Source organism: Indicator indicator, chromosome 32 (genome assembly GCF_027791375.1).
Source record: "Indicator indicator isolate 239-I01 chromosome 32, UM_Iind_1.1, whole genome shotgun sequence".
Lineage (NCBI taxonomy): Eukaryota > Metazoa > Chordata > Aves > Piciformes > Indicatoridae > Indicator > Indicator indicator.
The window spans coordinates 6,003,023-6,021,626 of NC_072041.1; the positions used below are offsets into that span (position 1 = coordinate 6,003,023).

The 18,604-nt window shown below is 42.6% G+C and overlaps 1 protein-coding gene across 1 annotated transcript; it reads right to left on the minus strand.

Moving 5' to 3' along the window:
• Positions 1-984: 984 nt before the first annotated feature.
• Positions 985-10,131, minus strand: LRRC38 (leucine rich repeat containing 38). Its single transcript, XM_054395083.1, has 2 exons — positions 9,387-10,131; positions 985-1,238 (listed from the first exon to the last, which is right to left on the minus strand). Exons 1-2 carry the CDS (start codon positions 10,129-10,131, stop codon positions 985-987), a joined length of 999 nt encoding a protein of 332 aa, XP_054251058.1.
• Between the last annotated feature and the right edge of the window lie 8,473 nt (positions 10,132-18,604).

Sequence of the window (18,604 nt, forward strand, 5' to 3'; positions counted from 1 at the left end):
ATCCTGGGCCAGATTCCACTCTTGCTTATACAGTTGCCAGCTTGGGTCCTGGTGTTCACTTCAGTTGTGTTCCTCCAGTATAACCAGGAGCAGAATATAGCCCTTAGTGTTTTAAGATAACTAAATGGACTGCATGCTGTATCACTTACTTGTGCCTAGCATTACAGGGAAGGGAAATCCTTTACTTCATTGCATCTAAAAATGCAAAAGAATGTTAAATTTAGCATTTGTGCCAGGACAAATTGGTGCCAGGCAGCTGCAGTGGATGACTCAGACCTAGAATCGTATCAGCTTATAGAAAGGATTTTTTTTTGGCTGAAGGATGCCTGCAACTGCTGTCATTAGATGGAGGATGAATATTTATAGACAATGTTTGCAGAGAGAAAAAATACCAACCTTCCTATAGTGCTGTCTACAATTCTAGGAATTGTGTTAATTGCATTTTGTTACTTAGAAAATTGTGTGAGCTTAACAGAATCTCCCATGACTTGGATCTAGGAAGGACACTGTTTTAAATAGCTTCTGGGGTGTCCAGCTGCAATGCCTCCATCTAGCAGTCCTTCTCACAGTGCATTTAGAAACGAGCTGTTAAGCACAGACAGAAATCTACATCTCATCAGAGGACAATCTGGAAGCTGTGAGTTAAATCTTTTAAGGTGCTGGAACTTCTTTTTTTTTTTTTTTTAAATGTCTTCTGCCCTTTTCCTTCCAATCTTCAAATTTAAATGCAGTGTTTGATTAAGAATCATAGAAATTAATTGGTCTGGTTGCATCAGCTTATGTGTGTGAGCAAAGCTAACAGTCTCAGCTGCCAGTTGCAATTCCTACCTGTGACCCTCATGAGACTAGAAGAGATCCTTACACGTTCTGCTTTCATTTAATTCAGGTTTAAAGCTTTTCACTCTACTTGCTTTCTTCCTGGACTTTGGCTGATGATTCAGTAATTTATAAATCAAAGAAACTTGAGTACATAGAAACTTAAGTTCAGTCCTCACTGTCGTCTTCATCATCATCGTCATCTTTACTGGGAGCACATCTTTGGAAGCAGTGTACTAGAGTTGCTAAGAAGAAGCTTGACAGAATAGCAGCAATGGAGACAGCAACTCCAGAGAAGATGATGATAAAAAGGTCTGTCAATGACAAACTAAATTTGCATTCACTAAAGCTGACCTCAGATAATTCGTTCAGAAAGATTCTTCTATTTTCTACAGGCAGGGAACACTGGATCTCATGGAGACCTGCAGAGAAGAGGAAAGGGAAACAAATCAGTGGAGTATTGAGGAATCCCTCTGTTGCTCTGATCAGACACTGAGTGGCTGAAGAAAAGTTTTAGGATTAATTCTAGGCTTTTGTAGACAATTCAGGAAAAAATAGAACAGAACCAGTCACTATCCAAAAGCCACTGCAAAACCTCTTTGAGTGGCTCCTGGAAATTAAGTTGCTTCACTTTCAGTCTTCCAGGAGGTCAGGTATGGCCTGGGACCATGAGTTTGAGAAGGGAAAGTGAATGTTGAGTCCCAGATGCCTCTAAATCTGGAGACATGGAAACACTTCCCAGCTACTCCATCTGAACAAATTCTGACTCCAGAAGAGGGTAACAGGGAAACTGAAATTCCTTCCACACCTTGGTGCCTTCTACTTTTCCCCATGTAGTTCCAAAACTACAGCTGTCCTTTTCTTCTGGTCAAAATAACAGCTGAGGGTTAATGGATGCTTGCTTGTCTGTGACCTGCTTTCACCTTTTCCCTCTGTTATAAGGACAGGAAGACTGGCAGATGTAGTCCCTTATTCCTCCATGCATTACTGAATAATGCCTAGAGCTGGGTTCTTCAGAGTGAAAACAAAAGTAAATCTAAATTTCAAACCTAGTGAGAGTAGCCTGTAAAAAGCATACAGCTCATTGCATGTGCCCAACTCCTCCTTCATCCACCAGAGGGGAAAACCATGTAGAAACAGCAAGATAATGAATGTAGCATCACAAATTAACATGAAGAGGAAGTTCTTTGCTAATAGGAAAAGATGTTTGCAGTATTTTAGCAGAAAGCCTGGTCCAAGTGAATACAGCACCTAAGCAAATTCTATTTCCCTTGTAGCAAGAAACCCCAAGTTTCCATAGCAGTGTGTTTCTGTAAAACAAGCCTTGGTAACAGCTGCTGTGACCTCCTGAGCAGCATTCCTGGTAAGTAAGGGGAGAGAATTTTCCTCTGGGTAATTCTGTTGCTTATAGACTGGCTCAATCCAATCACCTGTCCTCACACACAAGGCATCTAGAGGACAGGAGAACACCATCTAACCTTTAATGCTCTACTTTCAGACACTTTAGCCACTTGACTATTATTTTTATAATATTATTTTTATAGTTTGCTTGGTTGGGTTGGGGGTTTTCATGATTTTTCTTTTTATTCTGTAAGATCTATTCCATGTATTCTTTTAAACTCAAATCATCATCCAGACTTCTTGTACAGGGTATCTCAAAGTTTGGTATTTAGTGCTTGGCTGCAGCAAGACAACCTTTGATGACAGTTATATATATCTCTCATTGCTTCCACAACACGATCAAAGAGTTGCTTCTTCATACCAAACAAAAGTGTTAATGAAATAACAAGTGTGAGTGTTATAAATATATAGCTTAAGTTATTTTGGTCTGGGCCAGCACAGTCCCTCTAATAACTCCAACTCAAGGACAATGTCATACACTCTGTATCCTTCTGCCACCTCATCTGAAGCAGCAGATACACCACACTGGCAAGCTGAAATGTATTGTCTGCTTTCAAAAAGGGAATGCTTTCGAGTTCCAGTCAAGGAACAGGTGCTAGATGCTGTATCATACAATCATGGAATCACATAGGATGGCTTAGGCTGGAAGGGACCTCAGAGATCACCTACTCCAACCCCCCCACCATAGGCAGGGACACCTCTGAACTAGACTCACAGTATCACAGTACGTTAGAGGTTGGAAGGGACCTCAAGAGATCACTGAGTCCAACAAAACAAAACCAAAAAAAAAGAAAGGAAAGGCCTCAATTCTGTTGGGTCTTTGTGCAGTTTTCCCTCCAAAAAACCTCCAGACATCAAAATAAATAGTTTCCTAACATTCAGCAATATACAAGCCTGAGATAATGAAAATGCCCACTCATATATCCATTTGTATGTTTAGGAAATACATCCAGAAAAATACCTGAAGCCATAAATGTTAGTGAGTTTCATGCACACATGTTCCTGACTGCCTATGCAATAAATAGGAGAGCACTGTAATGTGCTATTTCAATTTGATCTTATTAAGTAAAATGGATATTTGCCCTTTTGGGTGGAATTTAGCTGTTCTTTCATGTTGCTGAATAGACTTGAAATGTTTAAATGTGGCATTTTATTTCTTGTATGGTATTTTGCCTCCAGCTATAGTTCTCTTTACTCTACTTAAACACTGTCACTGATGTATTAGATGTATTAATAAGCAGTGAGAGAGGCATTGCCTCTGAAGAGATGTGAAATTTCATTGGAAGTAGCCTCAAAGTTTTGGAACAGTAAGGCCTAAAAACCCCTGAAGCCTACATTTAGGTCCCTAAATAAAACTTTTTTATGGCCAAGTGCCCTAGAGCCTCAGAGATCAACATTAGAGGGTGCTTAAGTTTGTCCTCGATGCCTAAATATAAAGTTTAACATCAGGTGTTCACATCTGCAAAGGCTGTCCTCACATTTTCAAGTCTGTGAAAGATGGAAGTACTCCAAAAAACCTTAAGATGGAAGAAACAGAGTGAAAAGCCAGTGACAGTCAGATCATTTTACTGAAAATGACTAGGCTATCAACTGAGGTATTTATATATGTGTGTGTGTATATATAGAAACACATTTGATCTAATTCCTGTTAGGAGTTTCTGCTTGAACAGAATAAAAGCTGCTTGAATGTGTGAGATGTCTTAAGGCTTTTAATTCCCTTCTGAAAAAAAGGGATATTATGTTCTGTACTGGTGATGTGCCACCATGTGCCTGATACTTGGGGAAGGCTGGGATGGACAGAACAGCCTGTCCTGTTCAGCTGAAGCTTCCTTTGGTCCTATATTAGTACATGATGTTAAGGCAGCCTTCTCTACACACCAGATGAATAAATAGGTTCTGATAAAGAATAAGTCAAGAGGCCTTAGAAAATGTTCAGTTAGGTTAGGAGGTCTACAAAACCTTTTAGTTAGGTTAGGAGGTCAAATGGAAGCTGTACTCCTGTTATTGCAATGCTTTGTTTTGATGACAATGTTTAGCATTTTCAGTGAGCCCAGGGCTACCATAAAGGCCTGGACTGCTGAAGACAGACATTATTTTATTTACAGACTCAGTTTACTAATAGATCTTAGATAATGGGCACAAACTTGAACTTAAGAAGTTCCATCTAAACATGAGGAGGAACTTCTTTAATTTAAGGGTGGTAGAGCACTGGAACAGGCTGCCCAGAGAGGTGGTGGAGTCTCCATCTCTGGAAACATTCAAAACCCACCTGGACGTGTTCTTGTGTGACCTTCTTTAGGTGAACCTGCCTTGGCAGGGGTGGGTGGACTTGATGATCTCCAGAGGTCCCCTCCAATCCCTACCATTCTGTGATTTTTGAAGTCTTTCTGGAAATACAGCTTGCACAGGCTACCCATAAACATGCTCAGTTTAAACCTCATCATCAAATTGCTAAACATCTCTCTGATATTAACAGAGGGCAGCATTTTTATTTTCATTCGTGCAGTGGAGAGTGGGGAACTTAAAGCATGCATTAAACACAAAAGGTTGAGAAAACACCACTGCAGCCAGCACAAAACAGTTTAGACACCAACTATTTCTTGCAATCTCAGAAACTCAACACAGCTTCCCAACAAGTTTTTTCCTAAGGAAACGAGTAGACAAAAAGTAAAAAACAAAAGGAGGACAAGATGACAGAAAGGAGACACTACAGTCACACTCCAAGGAACGCTGAAACTCTAATTAAAAGTAATGTTAAAAATGCATTAGTCATTAGCAAACAAGGTCATAGGCACAGCTGCCCAAAGTATGCTTAGAGAAAGTAAAAATCAGTGTCAGAGATCTCTGCAAAGCTCTTCAGTGCAGGCACTGCAAATGTGTATTTCTTTATTACATGCATTTTATTTGAATCTAATCTCTTCATTGAGGTGAGATCCTCAGAGAGGTTCAAGAAATAGCTTTTGCAGTGCTGTGCACAACTTTAAACCACCACCTGTCACCACAAGTTAATTCCAAAGTCACTTAAACACTGAAATGGAAGCGTGCACAAACATTAGTTCTGGAGGTGATGGGCACCAGTGACAGGCTTTTGCTGGATGAGCCTTGAGTTTCAAATGGTATTTTTTGTCCTGAGAGTTTGTATGCCTACCCCCAATCCTGAGTACAACTTTCCGTGAAAGTTTTTGTTCCCATCTTTGGAGGGAGTGAGATCAACAGAGATGTTAACACAACCTTTCTATTTCAAATAAAAATAATCCAATACACTCCATTTCCATGCTGCTGGGTGGAAATGTGGTTTGGCTTTAAAGTCTGATGCAAATGCTGTCTTTAAGGTATCTTCATGTTTGCTGTTGAAGATATCTTCATGTTGCTGTGTTTGATTGCAGGTAGAGTTCTGAGTTTAACTGCAAAACTTTGAGTGCAGCTCCTTTAATAAGTCTGCCTGCAAACGTGGCACATGTGAGCATTCACTTACTGCCCATTGAACCTTTATTTGGAAATGTAGGTTAGATGAAGAAATGCTGGGATCTGTAGAATGAATCAAACCCCAGCTGTTTGTGAAATGACAAGTTGGATGTGCAAAGGCAGCTCAGCTGCAAAGAGGGCTTTACAGCCAGACAGGTCAGCCTAAGTTAGAACTTTACAAGCTAGTTCTGGGAGTCTGCCAGAAAGAAAATGGACCTGGCTTTTGTAAAACTAATGGGTTGAAGCATGGCTTTTGTTGAGATCGCTGAGTTCTCCAGAGACCTTAATTACAGAGGTAAAGAGCCTCAGGATCCATTATTGAGATTTCAGTTCACATGGACAAAACCTCCATTATTAAATCTACTTGGTATTTCTTTTGCAAAAAGCAAGGGTAGCTTTCATTAACGTGGCACTTTACTGCAGTGTTAAAATTAAGAGGGAGAGCAGTGGCTGGGCTTAGCAAATAGTTACCAGTTTGAGTGATTACTCAGACATGCAGACAGGACACATTAAACTATTTTAAGTGTCGCTCAAAGTGGGGAATCAAAATGAATGTCCAGAAGCTAAATCTGTTAACGTCCTTCTCCCAGCCATTAATCTCCTGATTCTTGCTAATAGCCCTGAATCTTGAGGGACTGATATGCTCCAATGACACTTACAAATGACAGCCCTGGATCCTAGTCCACCCACAGACTGCTGTGCTGCTTTGCCATGTCCTTTCTTGTCTAATCCATTCTGAAGCATACCAGGATTCACGACAGTGAACAGAGCCTTTAGTCTCTTTGCAGTGCCTTGTACTGGAGATGACTGATGGAAGTTTAAGTCACTCACCCTTCCACAGTTTCCCTTCTCAGTAAATCCAGGTTACAAAGTCTGCCACTTAAAAGCTGGGGAACTTCAATCTGTCATGCAACCCTTCTGTACTGCTAATCACAGTTAGTTTAGTCCTAAACAAAAGCAAGAGAAGGAAAACACCAGCCAACAACTTGCCCCTTCCTGCCGTTTCCCATTTGTAGAGGCCATGCACTGCAAATGCTTGAGCTGCTGCAGAACTGGAAAGCAGAAGCATGCAGCCAAGACAACCCAGCTCTTTTTTTGGGCCCTGGAAATGGATCCCTATCTTGTTCTTTTGCTGTGTGAACAGACATAATGCCTGCTGCCCTACTTATCTTGATGTGTTTGCAGCAAGCACGCTTCTGTCTGCTCCTTACAGCAGCAGCCTTAGGAAGCCAAGGAGTCTGAGTGCTCAATCTTCCAGTGAGTTGCTCTTCATACCTCTCCCAGGAAAGGCCAAGCATGCATGGCTCTGGATGGCATAATCAGACAAGTGATGCTAATGTGATTAACTCCTAATGGGTATAATGTTGCAACACAATCAAAACCTGAAAACTGGATACAAAATGCAATCAAAACAATTCTAAGAATTAGTTTTACACTGGCTTCCCAAAAGGTGTTTTGAAAGGCAGGTAATCATGGCCATAAAATTTGCAAGTGTCTTTCCTTTTTGGGTTTTAATCGCCCTCACCTGGGTGATTAATCTTTTGGCAGTTTATTACCAGAGACAGGCAGTATTTTTGTGGCAGCAGCTCAGAAGCAGCAATGAAAACGCTGACCTGGCACACTTTTCTGCATACATGCACCAGATCTCACTGATAGGAATGGCAGCAAAGATAGCAGGGGACTTGCTCCTGGGAACAAATGCCAGTCATTTGCCTTGGCCATGTTGGGGGGACAGTGCTGCTTAAATCAACCATTTGAATATTTGCTCCCCTGTCCTTGTCTTCCCAAATCAAATCTAAGTGAAAGGTTGGAAGATCCAGGCGAGCTGGTAATTTTTTATGGTTGGCTGAAACAAGCGTGGATGAAAAAAAGCGCTGAGAAAGCATTTCTAAGCTAAGGGGAACACTGGCAATACCCAGGGAAAGCTTCAGCACCTGAGATTTCCAGACAAAGTTCAGATGTGCCTTAAAATGCTGACAGAGTGGAAAAGAGAGATCATAGAATAGTAGAACGGTTTAGGTTGGAAGGGACCTTAAAGATCATGTAGTCCAATCTGCTGTGAGCAGGGACACCTTCCAATAGACCAGGTTGCTCAAAGCCTCATCCAACCTGGCCCTGAACACTTCCAAGGCATCCACAACTCCTTTGGGCAACTGTTCCAGTGCCTCACCACCCTCATAGTGAAGACTGGGAGAGACTCTCAAACCGAACAGGCTCAGCCTACATAAAGGAGAAGGAGCTAGAAGTTCATTAATAGAGATGGAAAGCATGTGGAAAGTGAATTGCTGTTTAGCATGAGAGAATGGGCAAACACTTGGTTCAAACAGAGCAAACTTTAGCTAAAGCATGAGGGAAGGTGGGAGAGCAAGCCCATGTTTAGAAAGAACCAAGATGGAAGTTTCATTGAGGCAGGCAGGAAAAAACCAACCCTTTTCCCTCAAATGACTTCTCCCTTAGAACAACTCTTTTACAGCTAAGGATATTTAGGGCAACCTAGATGAGTATATTAAGAAAAATGCTACCCAAGGTCACAAGCAAAAGAAGACCTTGAGTAACTGAGTACAGACTCTGATGATCAAGGAGGGAAAGAAAAGACTTCTGAAATTTGTGGGCTCACTGTGGTTTTCTCCCTTTTTGTCTGAATTCAAAGAAACAGCTACTCAACCTGAACCCCAGAGCTCCTCTCCATCAGCCTTTTAGCTCTCACATCTTCTGTGCAGACATCTCCCCTCAGATGCAGCTCAGACAGTGATTTCACAACAGGTAATACTTGCATAACCTCTGGAGCCCTTGCGAAGTTTTTGTGCTCTGAGCACAGTTTGCCTTCTGCTAGCAGCTGGGCGTCTCAGTGGCACCAGTTTATGTCCCAGTGCTTGTTGGGAGGCATGAACTGTGAGATGATCTCCTGCTAAAGCTGGATTAAGAGAGGCTTTGAGGTTGGGTGGGCAATGTGGAGCAAGAAGCTGGATTCCCTATACATGGCAGTATTAATATTAGGTTTTTTCCCTCCATGCTTTTCTGAAAATTACTAGCCTAAATACCAGAATTAGAGCTCCTGCATTTTGGGGTATTCCAGAGTAATTTCTGTTTATTCCTAACACTGAAGCAGTGCTGTTTAATGACAAGAGCCAAAGCTAAGCTACTGAAGAGAGCTTCAAACAGAGTATCACAACGAAATACTTGTAGGAAAGGGCTGACAACCCTGCATAAAACTAGGAGTTAACTCTCTTGTAGCAGCTTTCTAGCTGATCAGTAAAATGAGAGAAAAAAAATCAATTTTCCTGAGGAGCTGGCACAGAATATTTGGCTGCTCAAAGAGCTTATTGTAGAAAATATATTTACCCAAGAGAAAATGAAGTCTGGAAGAGAACCAGCTCTGGGCTGAATGATTCTGAAAAGGCTCTTTCACTGCCTATGTCAGTTTAGCCTATAAATCAAAATTATTAGGGCTTAATTTTTAAATTTTATTTCTTAACTGGGAGAAGGACCTGATGCTAAGAAGGGAAAAAAAAAAAAAAGAAAAATAAAAAGCCAACACCATTTTAACAGACTCCTTTGTTGAAAGCATGCAATTACAGTTTGACCAATATGCAGCTTGGGTCACTGCAGGCGGCACACAGACAATTTGACCAAGAACCCTTCTTCCCTCCAAGACACACAGACACAGAAATGCATGTAGTGCACTGGCAGCCCCCCAGCTTTACCTTTCTGGAGCTTAGATGCATTGTCCTGTATCCAGCTGAAAAGATTGGCAAAGTCACAGTCACAGACCCAAGGGTTGCCCTCTAAGCGTATAGTCCGCAGGGAGGGAAGCGCTTCTAGGGCTGCCACATTGAGGCTTTGTAAGTTATTGTCATTCAATTCTAACACTTGGAGCTGTTCCAGGTTCTCAAAAGCAGCCTCATCCACATCCACCAGGTTATTATTTCCAAGGCTCAATTTTATCAGTTTTTCTGCTGATTTGAATATCCCAGCATCAAGCTGTGTTAGATTATTGTAGCTTAAGTCTAAATACACCAGTTTGGTAGAACTGCTAAAAGTGCCCTCTTCTAAAGAGGTGAGGGAGTTATTCCTGAAGTCCAAATAGACTAGATCTCCATAAAATATAAAGAAATCAGCTGGTATCGCCTGAATATTGTTATCAGCTATGAGAAGTTTCCGGACATCCAGTGGAAATGGATTAGGAACACTTGGGAGTCCTTGATCCCGGCAGTCTATGGTGTGGTAGTCCATACAGCTACAGACAGCAGGGCAAAAATGACCCCCGGGTAAGAAAAGCAGGCAGACAAAGAGAGCAAAAGGCAGAAGGCAGAAAGGAAAGCATGGCAACATCGTCAAGGATTTGAGAGCTGTGAGGAGCACCACTTCTAAGAGAAAGACATTTTGCTCAGCTGAGCAGCGGTGCCTGGTACTTGTGTGTGTGCTTGTATCCAGGAGATCACATATCATCACAGATCCGATAGCAGCAGCCCTGGCAGGGGGAGGGAGGGAGGGAGGCAGGGTGACTGAAGGGAAGAGGAGGGAGGGAGGCAAATGTGAGGATTTACACTGTCAGAATATGATAATGCTGTGCAGCAGCAGGGAAGGCGGTGATTGGGCAAAGGCAGGATCTTTCAAAGGACTCCCCTGCTTTCGTGAGCTAAAAAAAGCTGGGAGCCTGTGTGCACATTTGCTGTATATTCCAGCAAATGGGAAATCACACCTGGTCCTGTGACTCTGACAGCAACAGCTTCTGCTTAAAAAGTTCTTCAGGTACTGATGAAATCACTTAGTTTCTTCACAGAAGCCTACTCCAAGGTGCCCAATACCCCACAGGCATGCAGAGGGTCAGGGAAGTCTCCTGGCTGATTGTTAAGGACTCTCTTCCTATTCATTTATAAAGCAAGGAGAGAAGAGCAGCAAGGTGGGGAGCCCAAAGAGGAGGAACCCTGACTTGTGCTGCTTCTGGATGCCTCTTTAGCTTTTAGAGCAAGAATGTTAACGTTACTTAAATAAGACTCATTATCTTTTAAGCAAGAAGCATAACCTACTGTAGCAACAAGGAACATGGTCCTAAAGGTGAGGTGTTTGTCCTTCCTGTTTTAATATCCAAACCAGCTACTTCCTAACACAGCAATGTCTGTTGGGTCACATCAAAGTGTAAACTGTGGATCAAATCTTCAGCTAGTTAAAAGTGAACAGATTTCCTTCACTATCAGTGGGCTTAAATATCTGACATGCAGTCTGCCTGTCTCCCCTGCCTTTACTTTGCAAGAAGGCATCTGTGTTTTTCCGACATCCCCAAATCCACACCCAGAGAGGGAAGCCCTCTGCCAGCTGCAAGCTTAACTGTTACCTCCATGTCACCCTCTTCATGCCCCCCTCCTCATGTCCGTTGTATAAGCAGACAGAAATGGGCCACACCTATATGCCAGGAGGGAAGATTTCTAAAGAGACAGACAATGTTTGGGTGCAATGTCCTGAAGACCAGAGCATGAACTCAAGCATCATTGGAAAGCTCATTCCTAGGTCAAAGAGAGGCCAATGAGATCATTGCTTACGGGGACAGGCTGCAAGAGTTGGGGCTGTTCAGCCTGGAAAAGAGAAGGCTCTGAGGCAGCATTCCAGTACCTGAAGGGAGCTACAGGAAAGATGTGGAGGGACTTTTTACAAGGGCTTGTAGTGATAGGATGAGAAGGAATGGACTGAAGCTTGAGCAAGGTAGATTTAGACTGGAGATTAGGAAGAAATTCTTTACAGTGAGGGTGGTGAGACCCCGGAACAGGTTGCCCAGGGAGGTTGTGGATACCTCCTCCCTGAATGTGTTGAAGGCCAGGCTGGATCAGGCCTTGAGCAACCTGGGCTAGTGGGAGGTGTCCCTGCCCATGGCAGGGAGGTTGGAACCCTTCCAACCCAAACCATCCTATGACTCTATGAATTTAAGATGATATTTCACAACTGACTTCAGATATTCTATCTCTCCTCCTAGACCTCCCCCTTTTCTAGCAAACCATAAGCTCAGACTCTTGACATTTTCTTTTCAGAGATGCCTCAGCATTGTTATGCCTGTTTCACAGATGGGAGACTACAGACAATAAGGCACAATTTGTGAAAGATCCAAGAACATGTTAGTGGCAGGGGAAGGAACAGGACTCAACTTCCTTAAAAATGCCACCAGCCCTTGCTAAAGCAACCACTCCATTCTGTAACAGTCCTTCCCTGGGCCCAGCTGCTCACCTGTGTTCTGCACAAATTATCAGCACAGAGGAAGACCATTTTCTTCACAGCTCCTTCTACACACTCACATGCAGTTTGCAATTTCTCCACAGAATCTGTGGAGCTTTCCTGTCTGAGATGTTAGTGAAGGGCTTGGCAGGAGATTAGGGATTACTCTCAGGCTCTGGATATTTTGGGATAGGTGTCCTGTAGGTTTGACAAACATCAGCCCTGCTCCTAGAGCATTCAGGCAAATAGAGTTTCACTGCCAACACATAACAGCACTGAGCTTCAGCTACGAGAGTAAGTGTAGTGTCTGCCATCACAGGACATCTGCCAGGGTCTGACACCTTTCTCTTGCTGTCTTTGATTTCAGAGAGTTCCTTCCTGACCTATCTTCCCTGTTTCATTTTGTCTGTTAAGCTTTACTCCTTCCTTAGCTACTGCTTTTTTCTGAACCTCCTCCCTTTCTCTCACGGCACAGAAAGTCCCTTGAATCTTTTTGAAGCTTCATTCCCTCAGCAGACATTTCAGGCACTTTTGGATAACAGGAAGGAGATGCTGCAAAGCTTTCTGTCTTATAAGATATTAAAGCTTTACTTCTTTAATCTTTTATTTGCATCAGTCGGTTAACAGCAACCTGTACCCCTGAATAAAGGGTTTCCCCTGCTACTGCTGGGTGCACAGCACCCTCTTGTGCCATGTATGACAGCAGTCAGTCCACCACCACTCTGCTCTCTTCCCATATTAGCAAGTTTTACCCTACTCCTATAGTTTATCTAGACTCTGACTTCCACTTCTTCCTCTCGCAGTGGCTTGTTAAAGAAATCCCAATCATTCCATGCAAGAAAATAAAAGATGCAACCCAGGTGGTGTGCTTCTGTGCTATTTTTAGAGAGGCATACAGTAAGCATGAGAGCAGGCAGGGTTTGGATTAAAACAGCAAAGATCATAGAATCATAGAATCAACCAGGTTGGAAGAGACCTCCAAGATGATCCAGTCCAACTGATCACCCAGCCCTAAGCAATCAACCAGACCATGGCACTAAGAGCCTCATCCAGTCTCCTCTTGGACGTCTCCAGCGATGGCGACTCCACCACCTCCCTGGGCAGCACATCCCAATGGGCAATCACCCTCTCTGTGAAGATCTGGCTTTAAATTCCTTTAATTTTCTATTCAGGATACTACTAAGTGAAACTTCTAAAATCAAACAGGGAGTGACAAGTCACACAGGTCCTGGATCTTTAGTGTACTTGCAGATGTAGTTATGGCAAGCAGTAGGAAACTAATAGAAAAACCATTCACTTCCTTGCTTAGTAAAGAAATTGCTTTGTGAGAAAACGACAGAGGTTTCATCTTTCCCTTCAAAACTTCCAGCCCTTAAAGGTAATAATTTGAGTAATGGAAGAAAAGAGAGCAATCAGAGTACAGACACATGTTAAGGACTCAGACCTCAGCCAGTTAATGCTTACTTACAAGAGAGTGAAACTCAAAGCTGTCCATCCTCACTGAACAGCTAATTGAGCAGATTTTTCCATGGAGGAAGTTTTTCTTGCAGGCTTATGCTTCACTGAGGTAAGGTGCATGTCATGTCTGAGGTTGCTGTACCAGGTGCACATGACTGCAAAGGCTTTTCTTCCTCATTGAGATACATTAGCAACGTGTCATGGGAACCAGCACGCAGACCTGACTGGCTAGCAGTAGGTTAATTAACCAAACACTCAAATCAAGAGCGAAACTTCGCTGAACAAAAGTCCCTTTTTTTATTCAGACATTTTGGCTTTTAATTTTTTTTTTTCTTTTGAGAAAAATCTTCCCCTGCTATGCCCAGGCATGTTTTTAGGAATGCAGCCAGGAGGCACCTTTGGACAGCTTTCCCTCTGATCTTACATGTAAGAAGGACTGAAAAAGCAAAAGAGAAAGAGGGTATATTCCTTTGTCCTACAGCCTATGAGATGATAGAAACTGTGAACTGAAGCTTGTATTACACCTGCCCAGCTCTCACTGCTGCTGTCACTGCTGCTGCCATACCACTGCAAGGGAAATTACATCAAAATTAATCAATCTGGCAGCAGCAATGATTGAATTTGAAAACTTTAGACACTGCAGTTCAGCAGCCAAATGAAACCAGCCTAAACCCATCAAAACACTTCCATCATCTGCCCTAGACAACGTGGCTTACACAGACACGTGGGCACTAATTCATTGCAGGCCATTTACAATCACTAAAAGCACTCACAAGAGACAGAACAGTAAAAATTATATTTACTTTTCCCCCTCAGGAATGAGCTTGTACCCAGCACCACAGAGCAGTCAGCCTCCTGGCCTCTGTAGAGTTCTTATACTGGTCGAGAATTACCACAGCTTTAAAACAAATTAAAGGCAACTAGATGTGGAAGTTCCAAGCTGTTAAACAGAGATGTGCTCATGCTACTCCTGGATGTAAAGTCACAAGTAAAGCTGGTCTCAGGTTTCTTCTCAAACCCTTTTTATTTGCTCAGATTCACCAATGGGGCTGTTGAGATTTGCAATGTTTTAGGGAGACCAGAGATTTGAGATGCTTTAGAAGCCTCAAGTTTATAAATAAAAAAATATATATTATACAGGATTTGTGGAGGAAAATTTATGAGGCAGTGACTTTCAAGTAGCAGTTGGAGTGGAACATAACTTTCATACCTGAAACTTGCTTCAACCTGCATTTAAGTTTCAAGCAGTAAAGCTAAACAGAGAAGGAAACGTGAGCAAATTCACACAGCCCCAAGAAACCACAAAACTGAATCCAGCTCTGATATAAAGCTAAATACATTGGTATTTTTAACCCATGACTGTCATTATAAACATGGCATATCTGCTTCAAAATACAGCAAATCAGTAACTCTCAGCAGCTGATTCCCTCCAAGCCACATTCCACACTTGTTCTTTCTAGCTCATCTATAGCAAACAACTACAGAATCACAGAATTGTTTTGATTGGGAAAGGACTCTAAAATCATCGAGTCCAACCACCAGCCTAAGACCACCATGGCCATTAAAGCATGTCCCCAAGTGCCATGGCCATACCTTTCCTGAACACCTCTGGGGATGGTGACTCCACCACCTCCCTGGGCAGCCTGTTCCAATGCCTGACCACCCTTTCAGGGAAGAAATTTTTCCTAACCTGCAACCAACAATTTTAGGCCATTTCCTCTTGTCCTAAAACCTGATACTAGAGAGAAGAGACCAACCCCCACCTCCCTCCAACCTCCTTTCAGGGAGCTGTAGACAGCCTCCTCTTCTTCAGACTAAACAAGCTCAGTTCCCTCAGCTACCAAACACTTTATCAAAGCACTGGCAGGCTGAACACTCCACAGTGCAATCTGGCTGAGCAGGGGGTAAAGCATGACAAATGGTGAATGTTCTGGTGGGAAGGAAGCAAGTTTGTCTTTCCTGTAAGGAAGGAAACCCAGAAACGATTCTATCTGGGAAGCAAATCTGCTTTCTCTCTGAGGGAGGACATAGTTTTTAATTTGTGCTAATTTAATTTGCCACCTTGAAAACCCTTTGGAGAGTTCTCTTTGTTCTAATGAACTGCAAACTGATTTACAGCAATTGAACCTGTTGACAGCTAATGTTTATAAACCCACCACATATATATCCAGTATAAAATCCCTCCAGATCATTAGGTCTGCATGGCACAGCAGAGTAAGCAAAAAACCAAACACACATACACAAAAACCCCGTCAAAACCCAACCAAACCCAAACCACTCCAACAAAAACACAACCGAAAAAACCAAACCCCAAACCAATGGGATCTCAGAGCTGAAGGGATCCTACAGGAAGGCTGGAGGGGGACTTTTAAAGTATAAAGTAAATGTTGAAATGCCTGTATGCCTTACTGTGCAGAAATGCTTGCAAGATGACAAAACCTCATTACTGTTACCAGTCTCTTGGTGTAACTGAAGCATCCACAGCACTGTTCATGGGAGATGATCCTGGTCATTCCCTTGTCTTCACTCTGAAGTGATCTTTCCACCCTCTCACAAGTTTTTCTGGCTATACAGAAGCATAGTGTCCCTTAGGGAAGGCAGCATATTTTGACTTGATGCCTTCTGACATCTCACTCGCCTTGTTATTAAGATGGGTGAAATGTCAGGTGAAATTATATCAGTGAGTGCAGCAATCCCCACAAGGAGATGTTTGCAGCCTTGTACTGCCTCTGGATCTGCTTTTCAAAAGCACATTGATAACTAATGGCAATGATTACAATGACTAGCTTTCATAATTGCTTCAGAATTTACTTACTGATAACAAACCAGGGGTACTTCTCTAGCTGTCAGTCATCACAGAATGATAGGAGTTGGAAGGGACCTCTGGAGATCATCTAGTCCAACCTCCCTGCCAGAGCAGGGTCACCCAGAGCAGCTTGCACAGGATGGCATCCAGATGGGCTTTGGATGACTCCAGAGATGGAGACTCTACCACCCCTCTGGGCAGCCTGGTCCAGCGCTCCACCACCCTTAAACTAAAGAAGTTTCTCCTCATGTTTAGATGGAACTTCCTATGTTCAAGTTTGTGTCCATTACCCCTTGTACTGTCACTGGACACCACTGAAAAAAGATTGGCCCCATCCTCCTGACACCCACCCTTGAAGTATTTATGCCTATTGAGAAGATCCCCCTCTGTCTTCTCCTTTCCAGGCTAAAAACCCCTAAGTCCCTCAGTCTTTGTTTTCAGGAGGGATGTTCCAGTCCCTTAAATCATTGTAGCCCTTTGCTGTACCCTCTCAAGCAGTTCCCTGTACATCTTGAACTGGAAAGCTACAAGGAGCAGGATCTCTCTGGAGATTCCCATTTCTAGAACAGAGTTAAATTCCCCTCCCCATCACACAGCAGGCAGGCAGGCAACTTCCAGAACATTATTCCAGTCACACTTTGGATGATGCATTGGTAACCACTAGCGCAGCTGCTCTTTAACACAACTTCTTTCAGCCTACATGCTGATACTGCTCTGCTATATAGTTTTAAATACTAGAACTTCACCAGGACCCTTAGTATTTGGAGGTGGAGGTGTCTAAACATTTGTTTGCACAGTTCTAGCACCCAGGAGTTGTCCTATGCTATTGCACCAAGGTCAGGAGGCTTATGTGGTTTGTGTATATAGTTAATATTTGGATGAACTTCTTAATACATCTACTTATGTGGTCTTCAACAATTTGGGGGCTGCCTCATTTCAGAGATATTAAAGCTGAGAAACATCACCAACAAGAAAACAAAATGCAGACTTTCTTCCCCAAGGAATGCTGGTGGAGTTCATGGCCATTAGTGCTGGCAGCATGCTGAGTGCACTTCTCAGCCATCCCAAGCTCTGGGATGGTTATACATATTTTATTTTTTCTGTAGTAACATAAAAAAAACCCAAACCAATCTCACAAAAATGGAGCAAGTGAAGTCTCTTAAGCCTCAAATTTGAAGAGAATTCAGAAGAAAAAGTCAGTTTGCTTCAGGCTCTTGGAAATTTGTCAGGAAGTGAACAGCACAGAAGATGAATAAGGTAAAAGCACGGTTCACGTGCTAACACGTGGAATGTGCTCTGCTCTCCATTTGCTCAGGCTGTGCTACAAGCAAAAAGATATTTTGGGGATCAGGAAATGGCTGCAGATTAAAAATAGAGAAGCTAGAAACATTCAACAAAACAGTTTCAACAAAAAACCAACATTGAAAAGTAATTTTAACTGCTGATTTCTTTTTTTTTTTTTTTTTTTTTTTTTTTAGAAAGTGTTTCCATTTTTTAACCAGGGATTTAATTTGTTCATTTTCACAAGGTCTCTATGATATCACCTTCTGAGCTTTCCAAAAAGTCATCTCTTATAACTTCTGGTCAGAAATGTCTTATTTAAGCATATAATAAAAGGCTTCAATTTATTCCTTGACACAGATACTTAGACAAATTATTTAGGTCCTTCTGCTGAAGTTAGGCAAACATTTGCTACAGTTAAGGCAAAGCAGGAAGCTGGACTTAATCAAGAAGGTTTTGTTTGTTTTAAGGAAGATGGCTTGAAGTTAGTAGGTGCTTCAGTATCCAATTAATTCAAAGCTACCCCAGACAGTACTAGACCAGTGACAAAGCATTTATATGACTGTCATGGACACAGGCATGGAATAGCTGTCAGGGCATCAACATGGCATCTGGGAAGTCCTCCTTAAAAGCTACCCACCAAGAAACAACTTGGGAGTGTTTGGAATTACTAATACTGACAGATTTTGACGGTGGTGGGAGATGCACTTAGTTTAAAATGACTTTGTTATATTGCTATGGTTGGGTCCTTCTAATGGACCACGCTCAGGTTTGGGACAAGGTTTAATGGCCATGGTGACATTAGGTCATAGAATGGCTTAGGCTGGAAGGGACCTTAGAGATCATCTACTCCAACTCCCCACCATGGGCAGGGACTCCTTTCAACTAGATTTGCTTGTTCAAGGCCTCATCCAGCCTGGCCTTAAACAACCCCAGGGAGTAGGCAACCACAACCTCCCTGGGCAACCTCTTCCAGAGTCTCACTACCCTTGTACTGAAGAACTTCTTCCTAAGATCCAGTCTAAACTTACTCTCTTTCAGCTTCAAACCATTCCCTCTTGTCCTATTGCTAGACACCCTCATGAAAAGTTGCTCTCCAGCCTTCCTATAGGACCTCTTCAGGTACTGGAAGGCAGCTCTAAGGTCTTCCCTTCTCCAGGCTGAACATCCCCA

What these genes read in the sequence shown, in the direction of transcription:
- LRRC38 (XM_054395083.1), bottom strand. Translation starts at nt 10,131, where the DNA reads ATGATATGTGATCTCCTGGATACAAGCACACACACAAGTACCAGGCAC. An exon ending in TGCATCTAAGCTCCAGAAAG is followed by an intron (nt 1,239 to 9,386) that starts GTAAAGCTGGGG and finishes TCTTCTCTGCAG; the next exon opens with GTCTCCATGAGATCCAGTGT.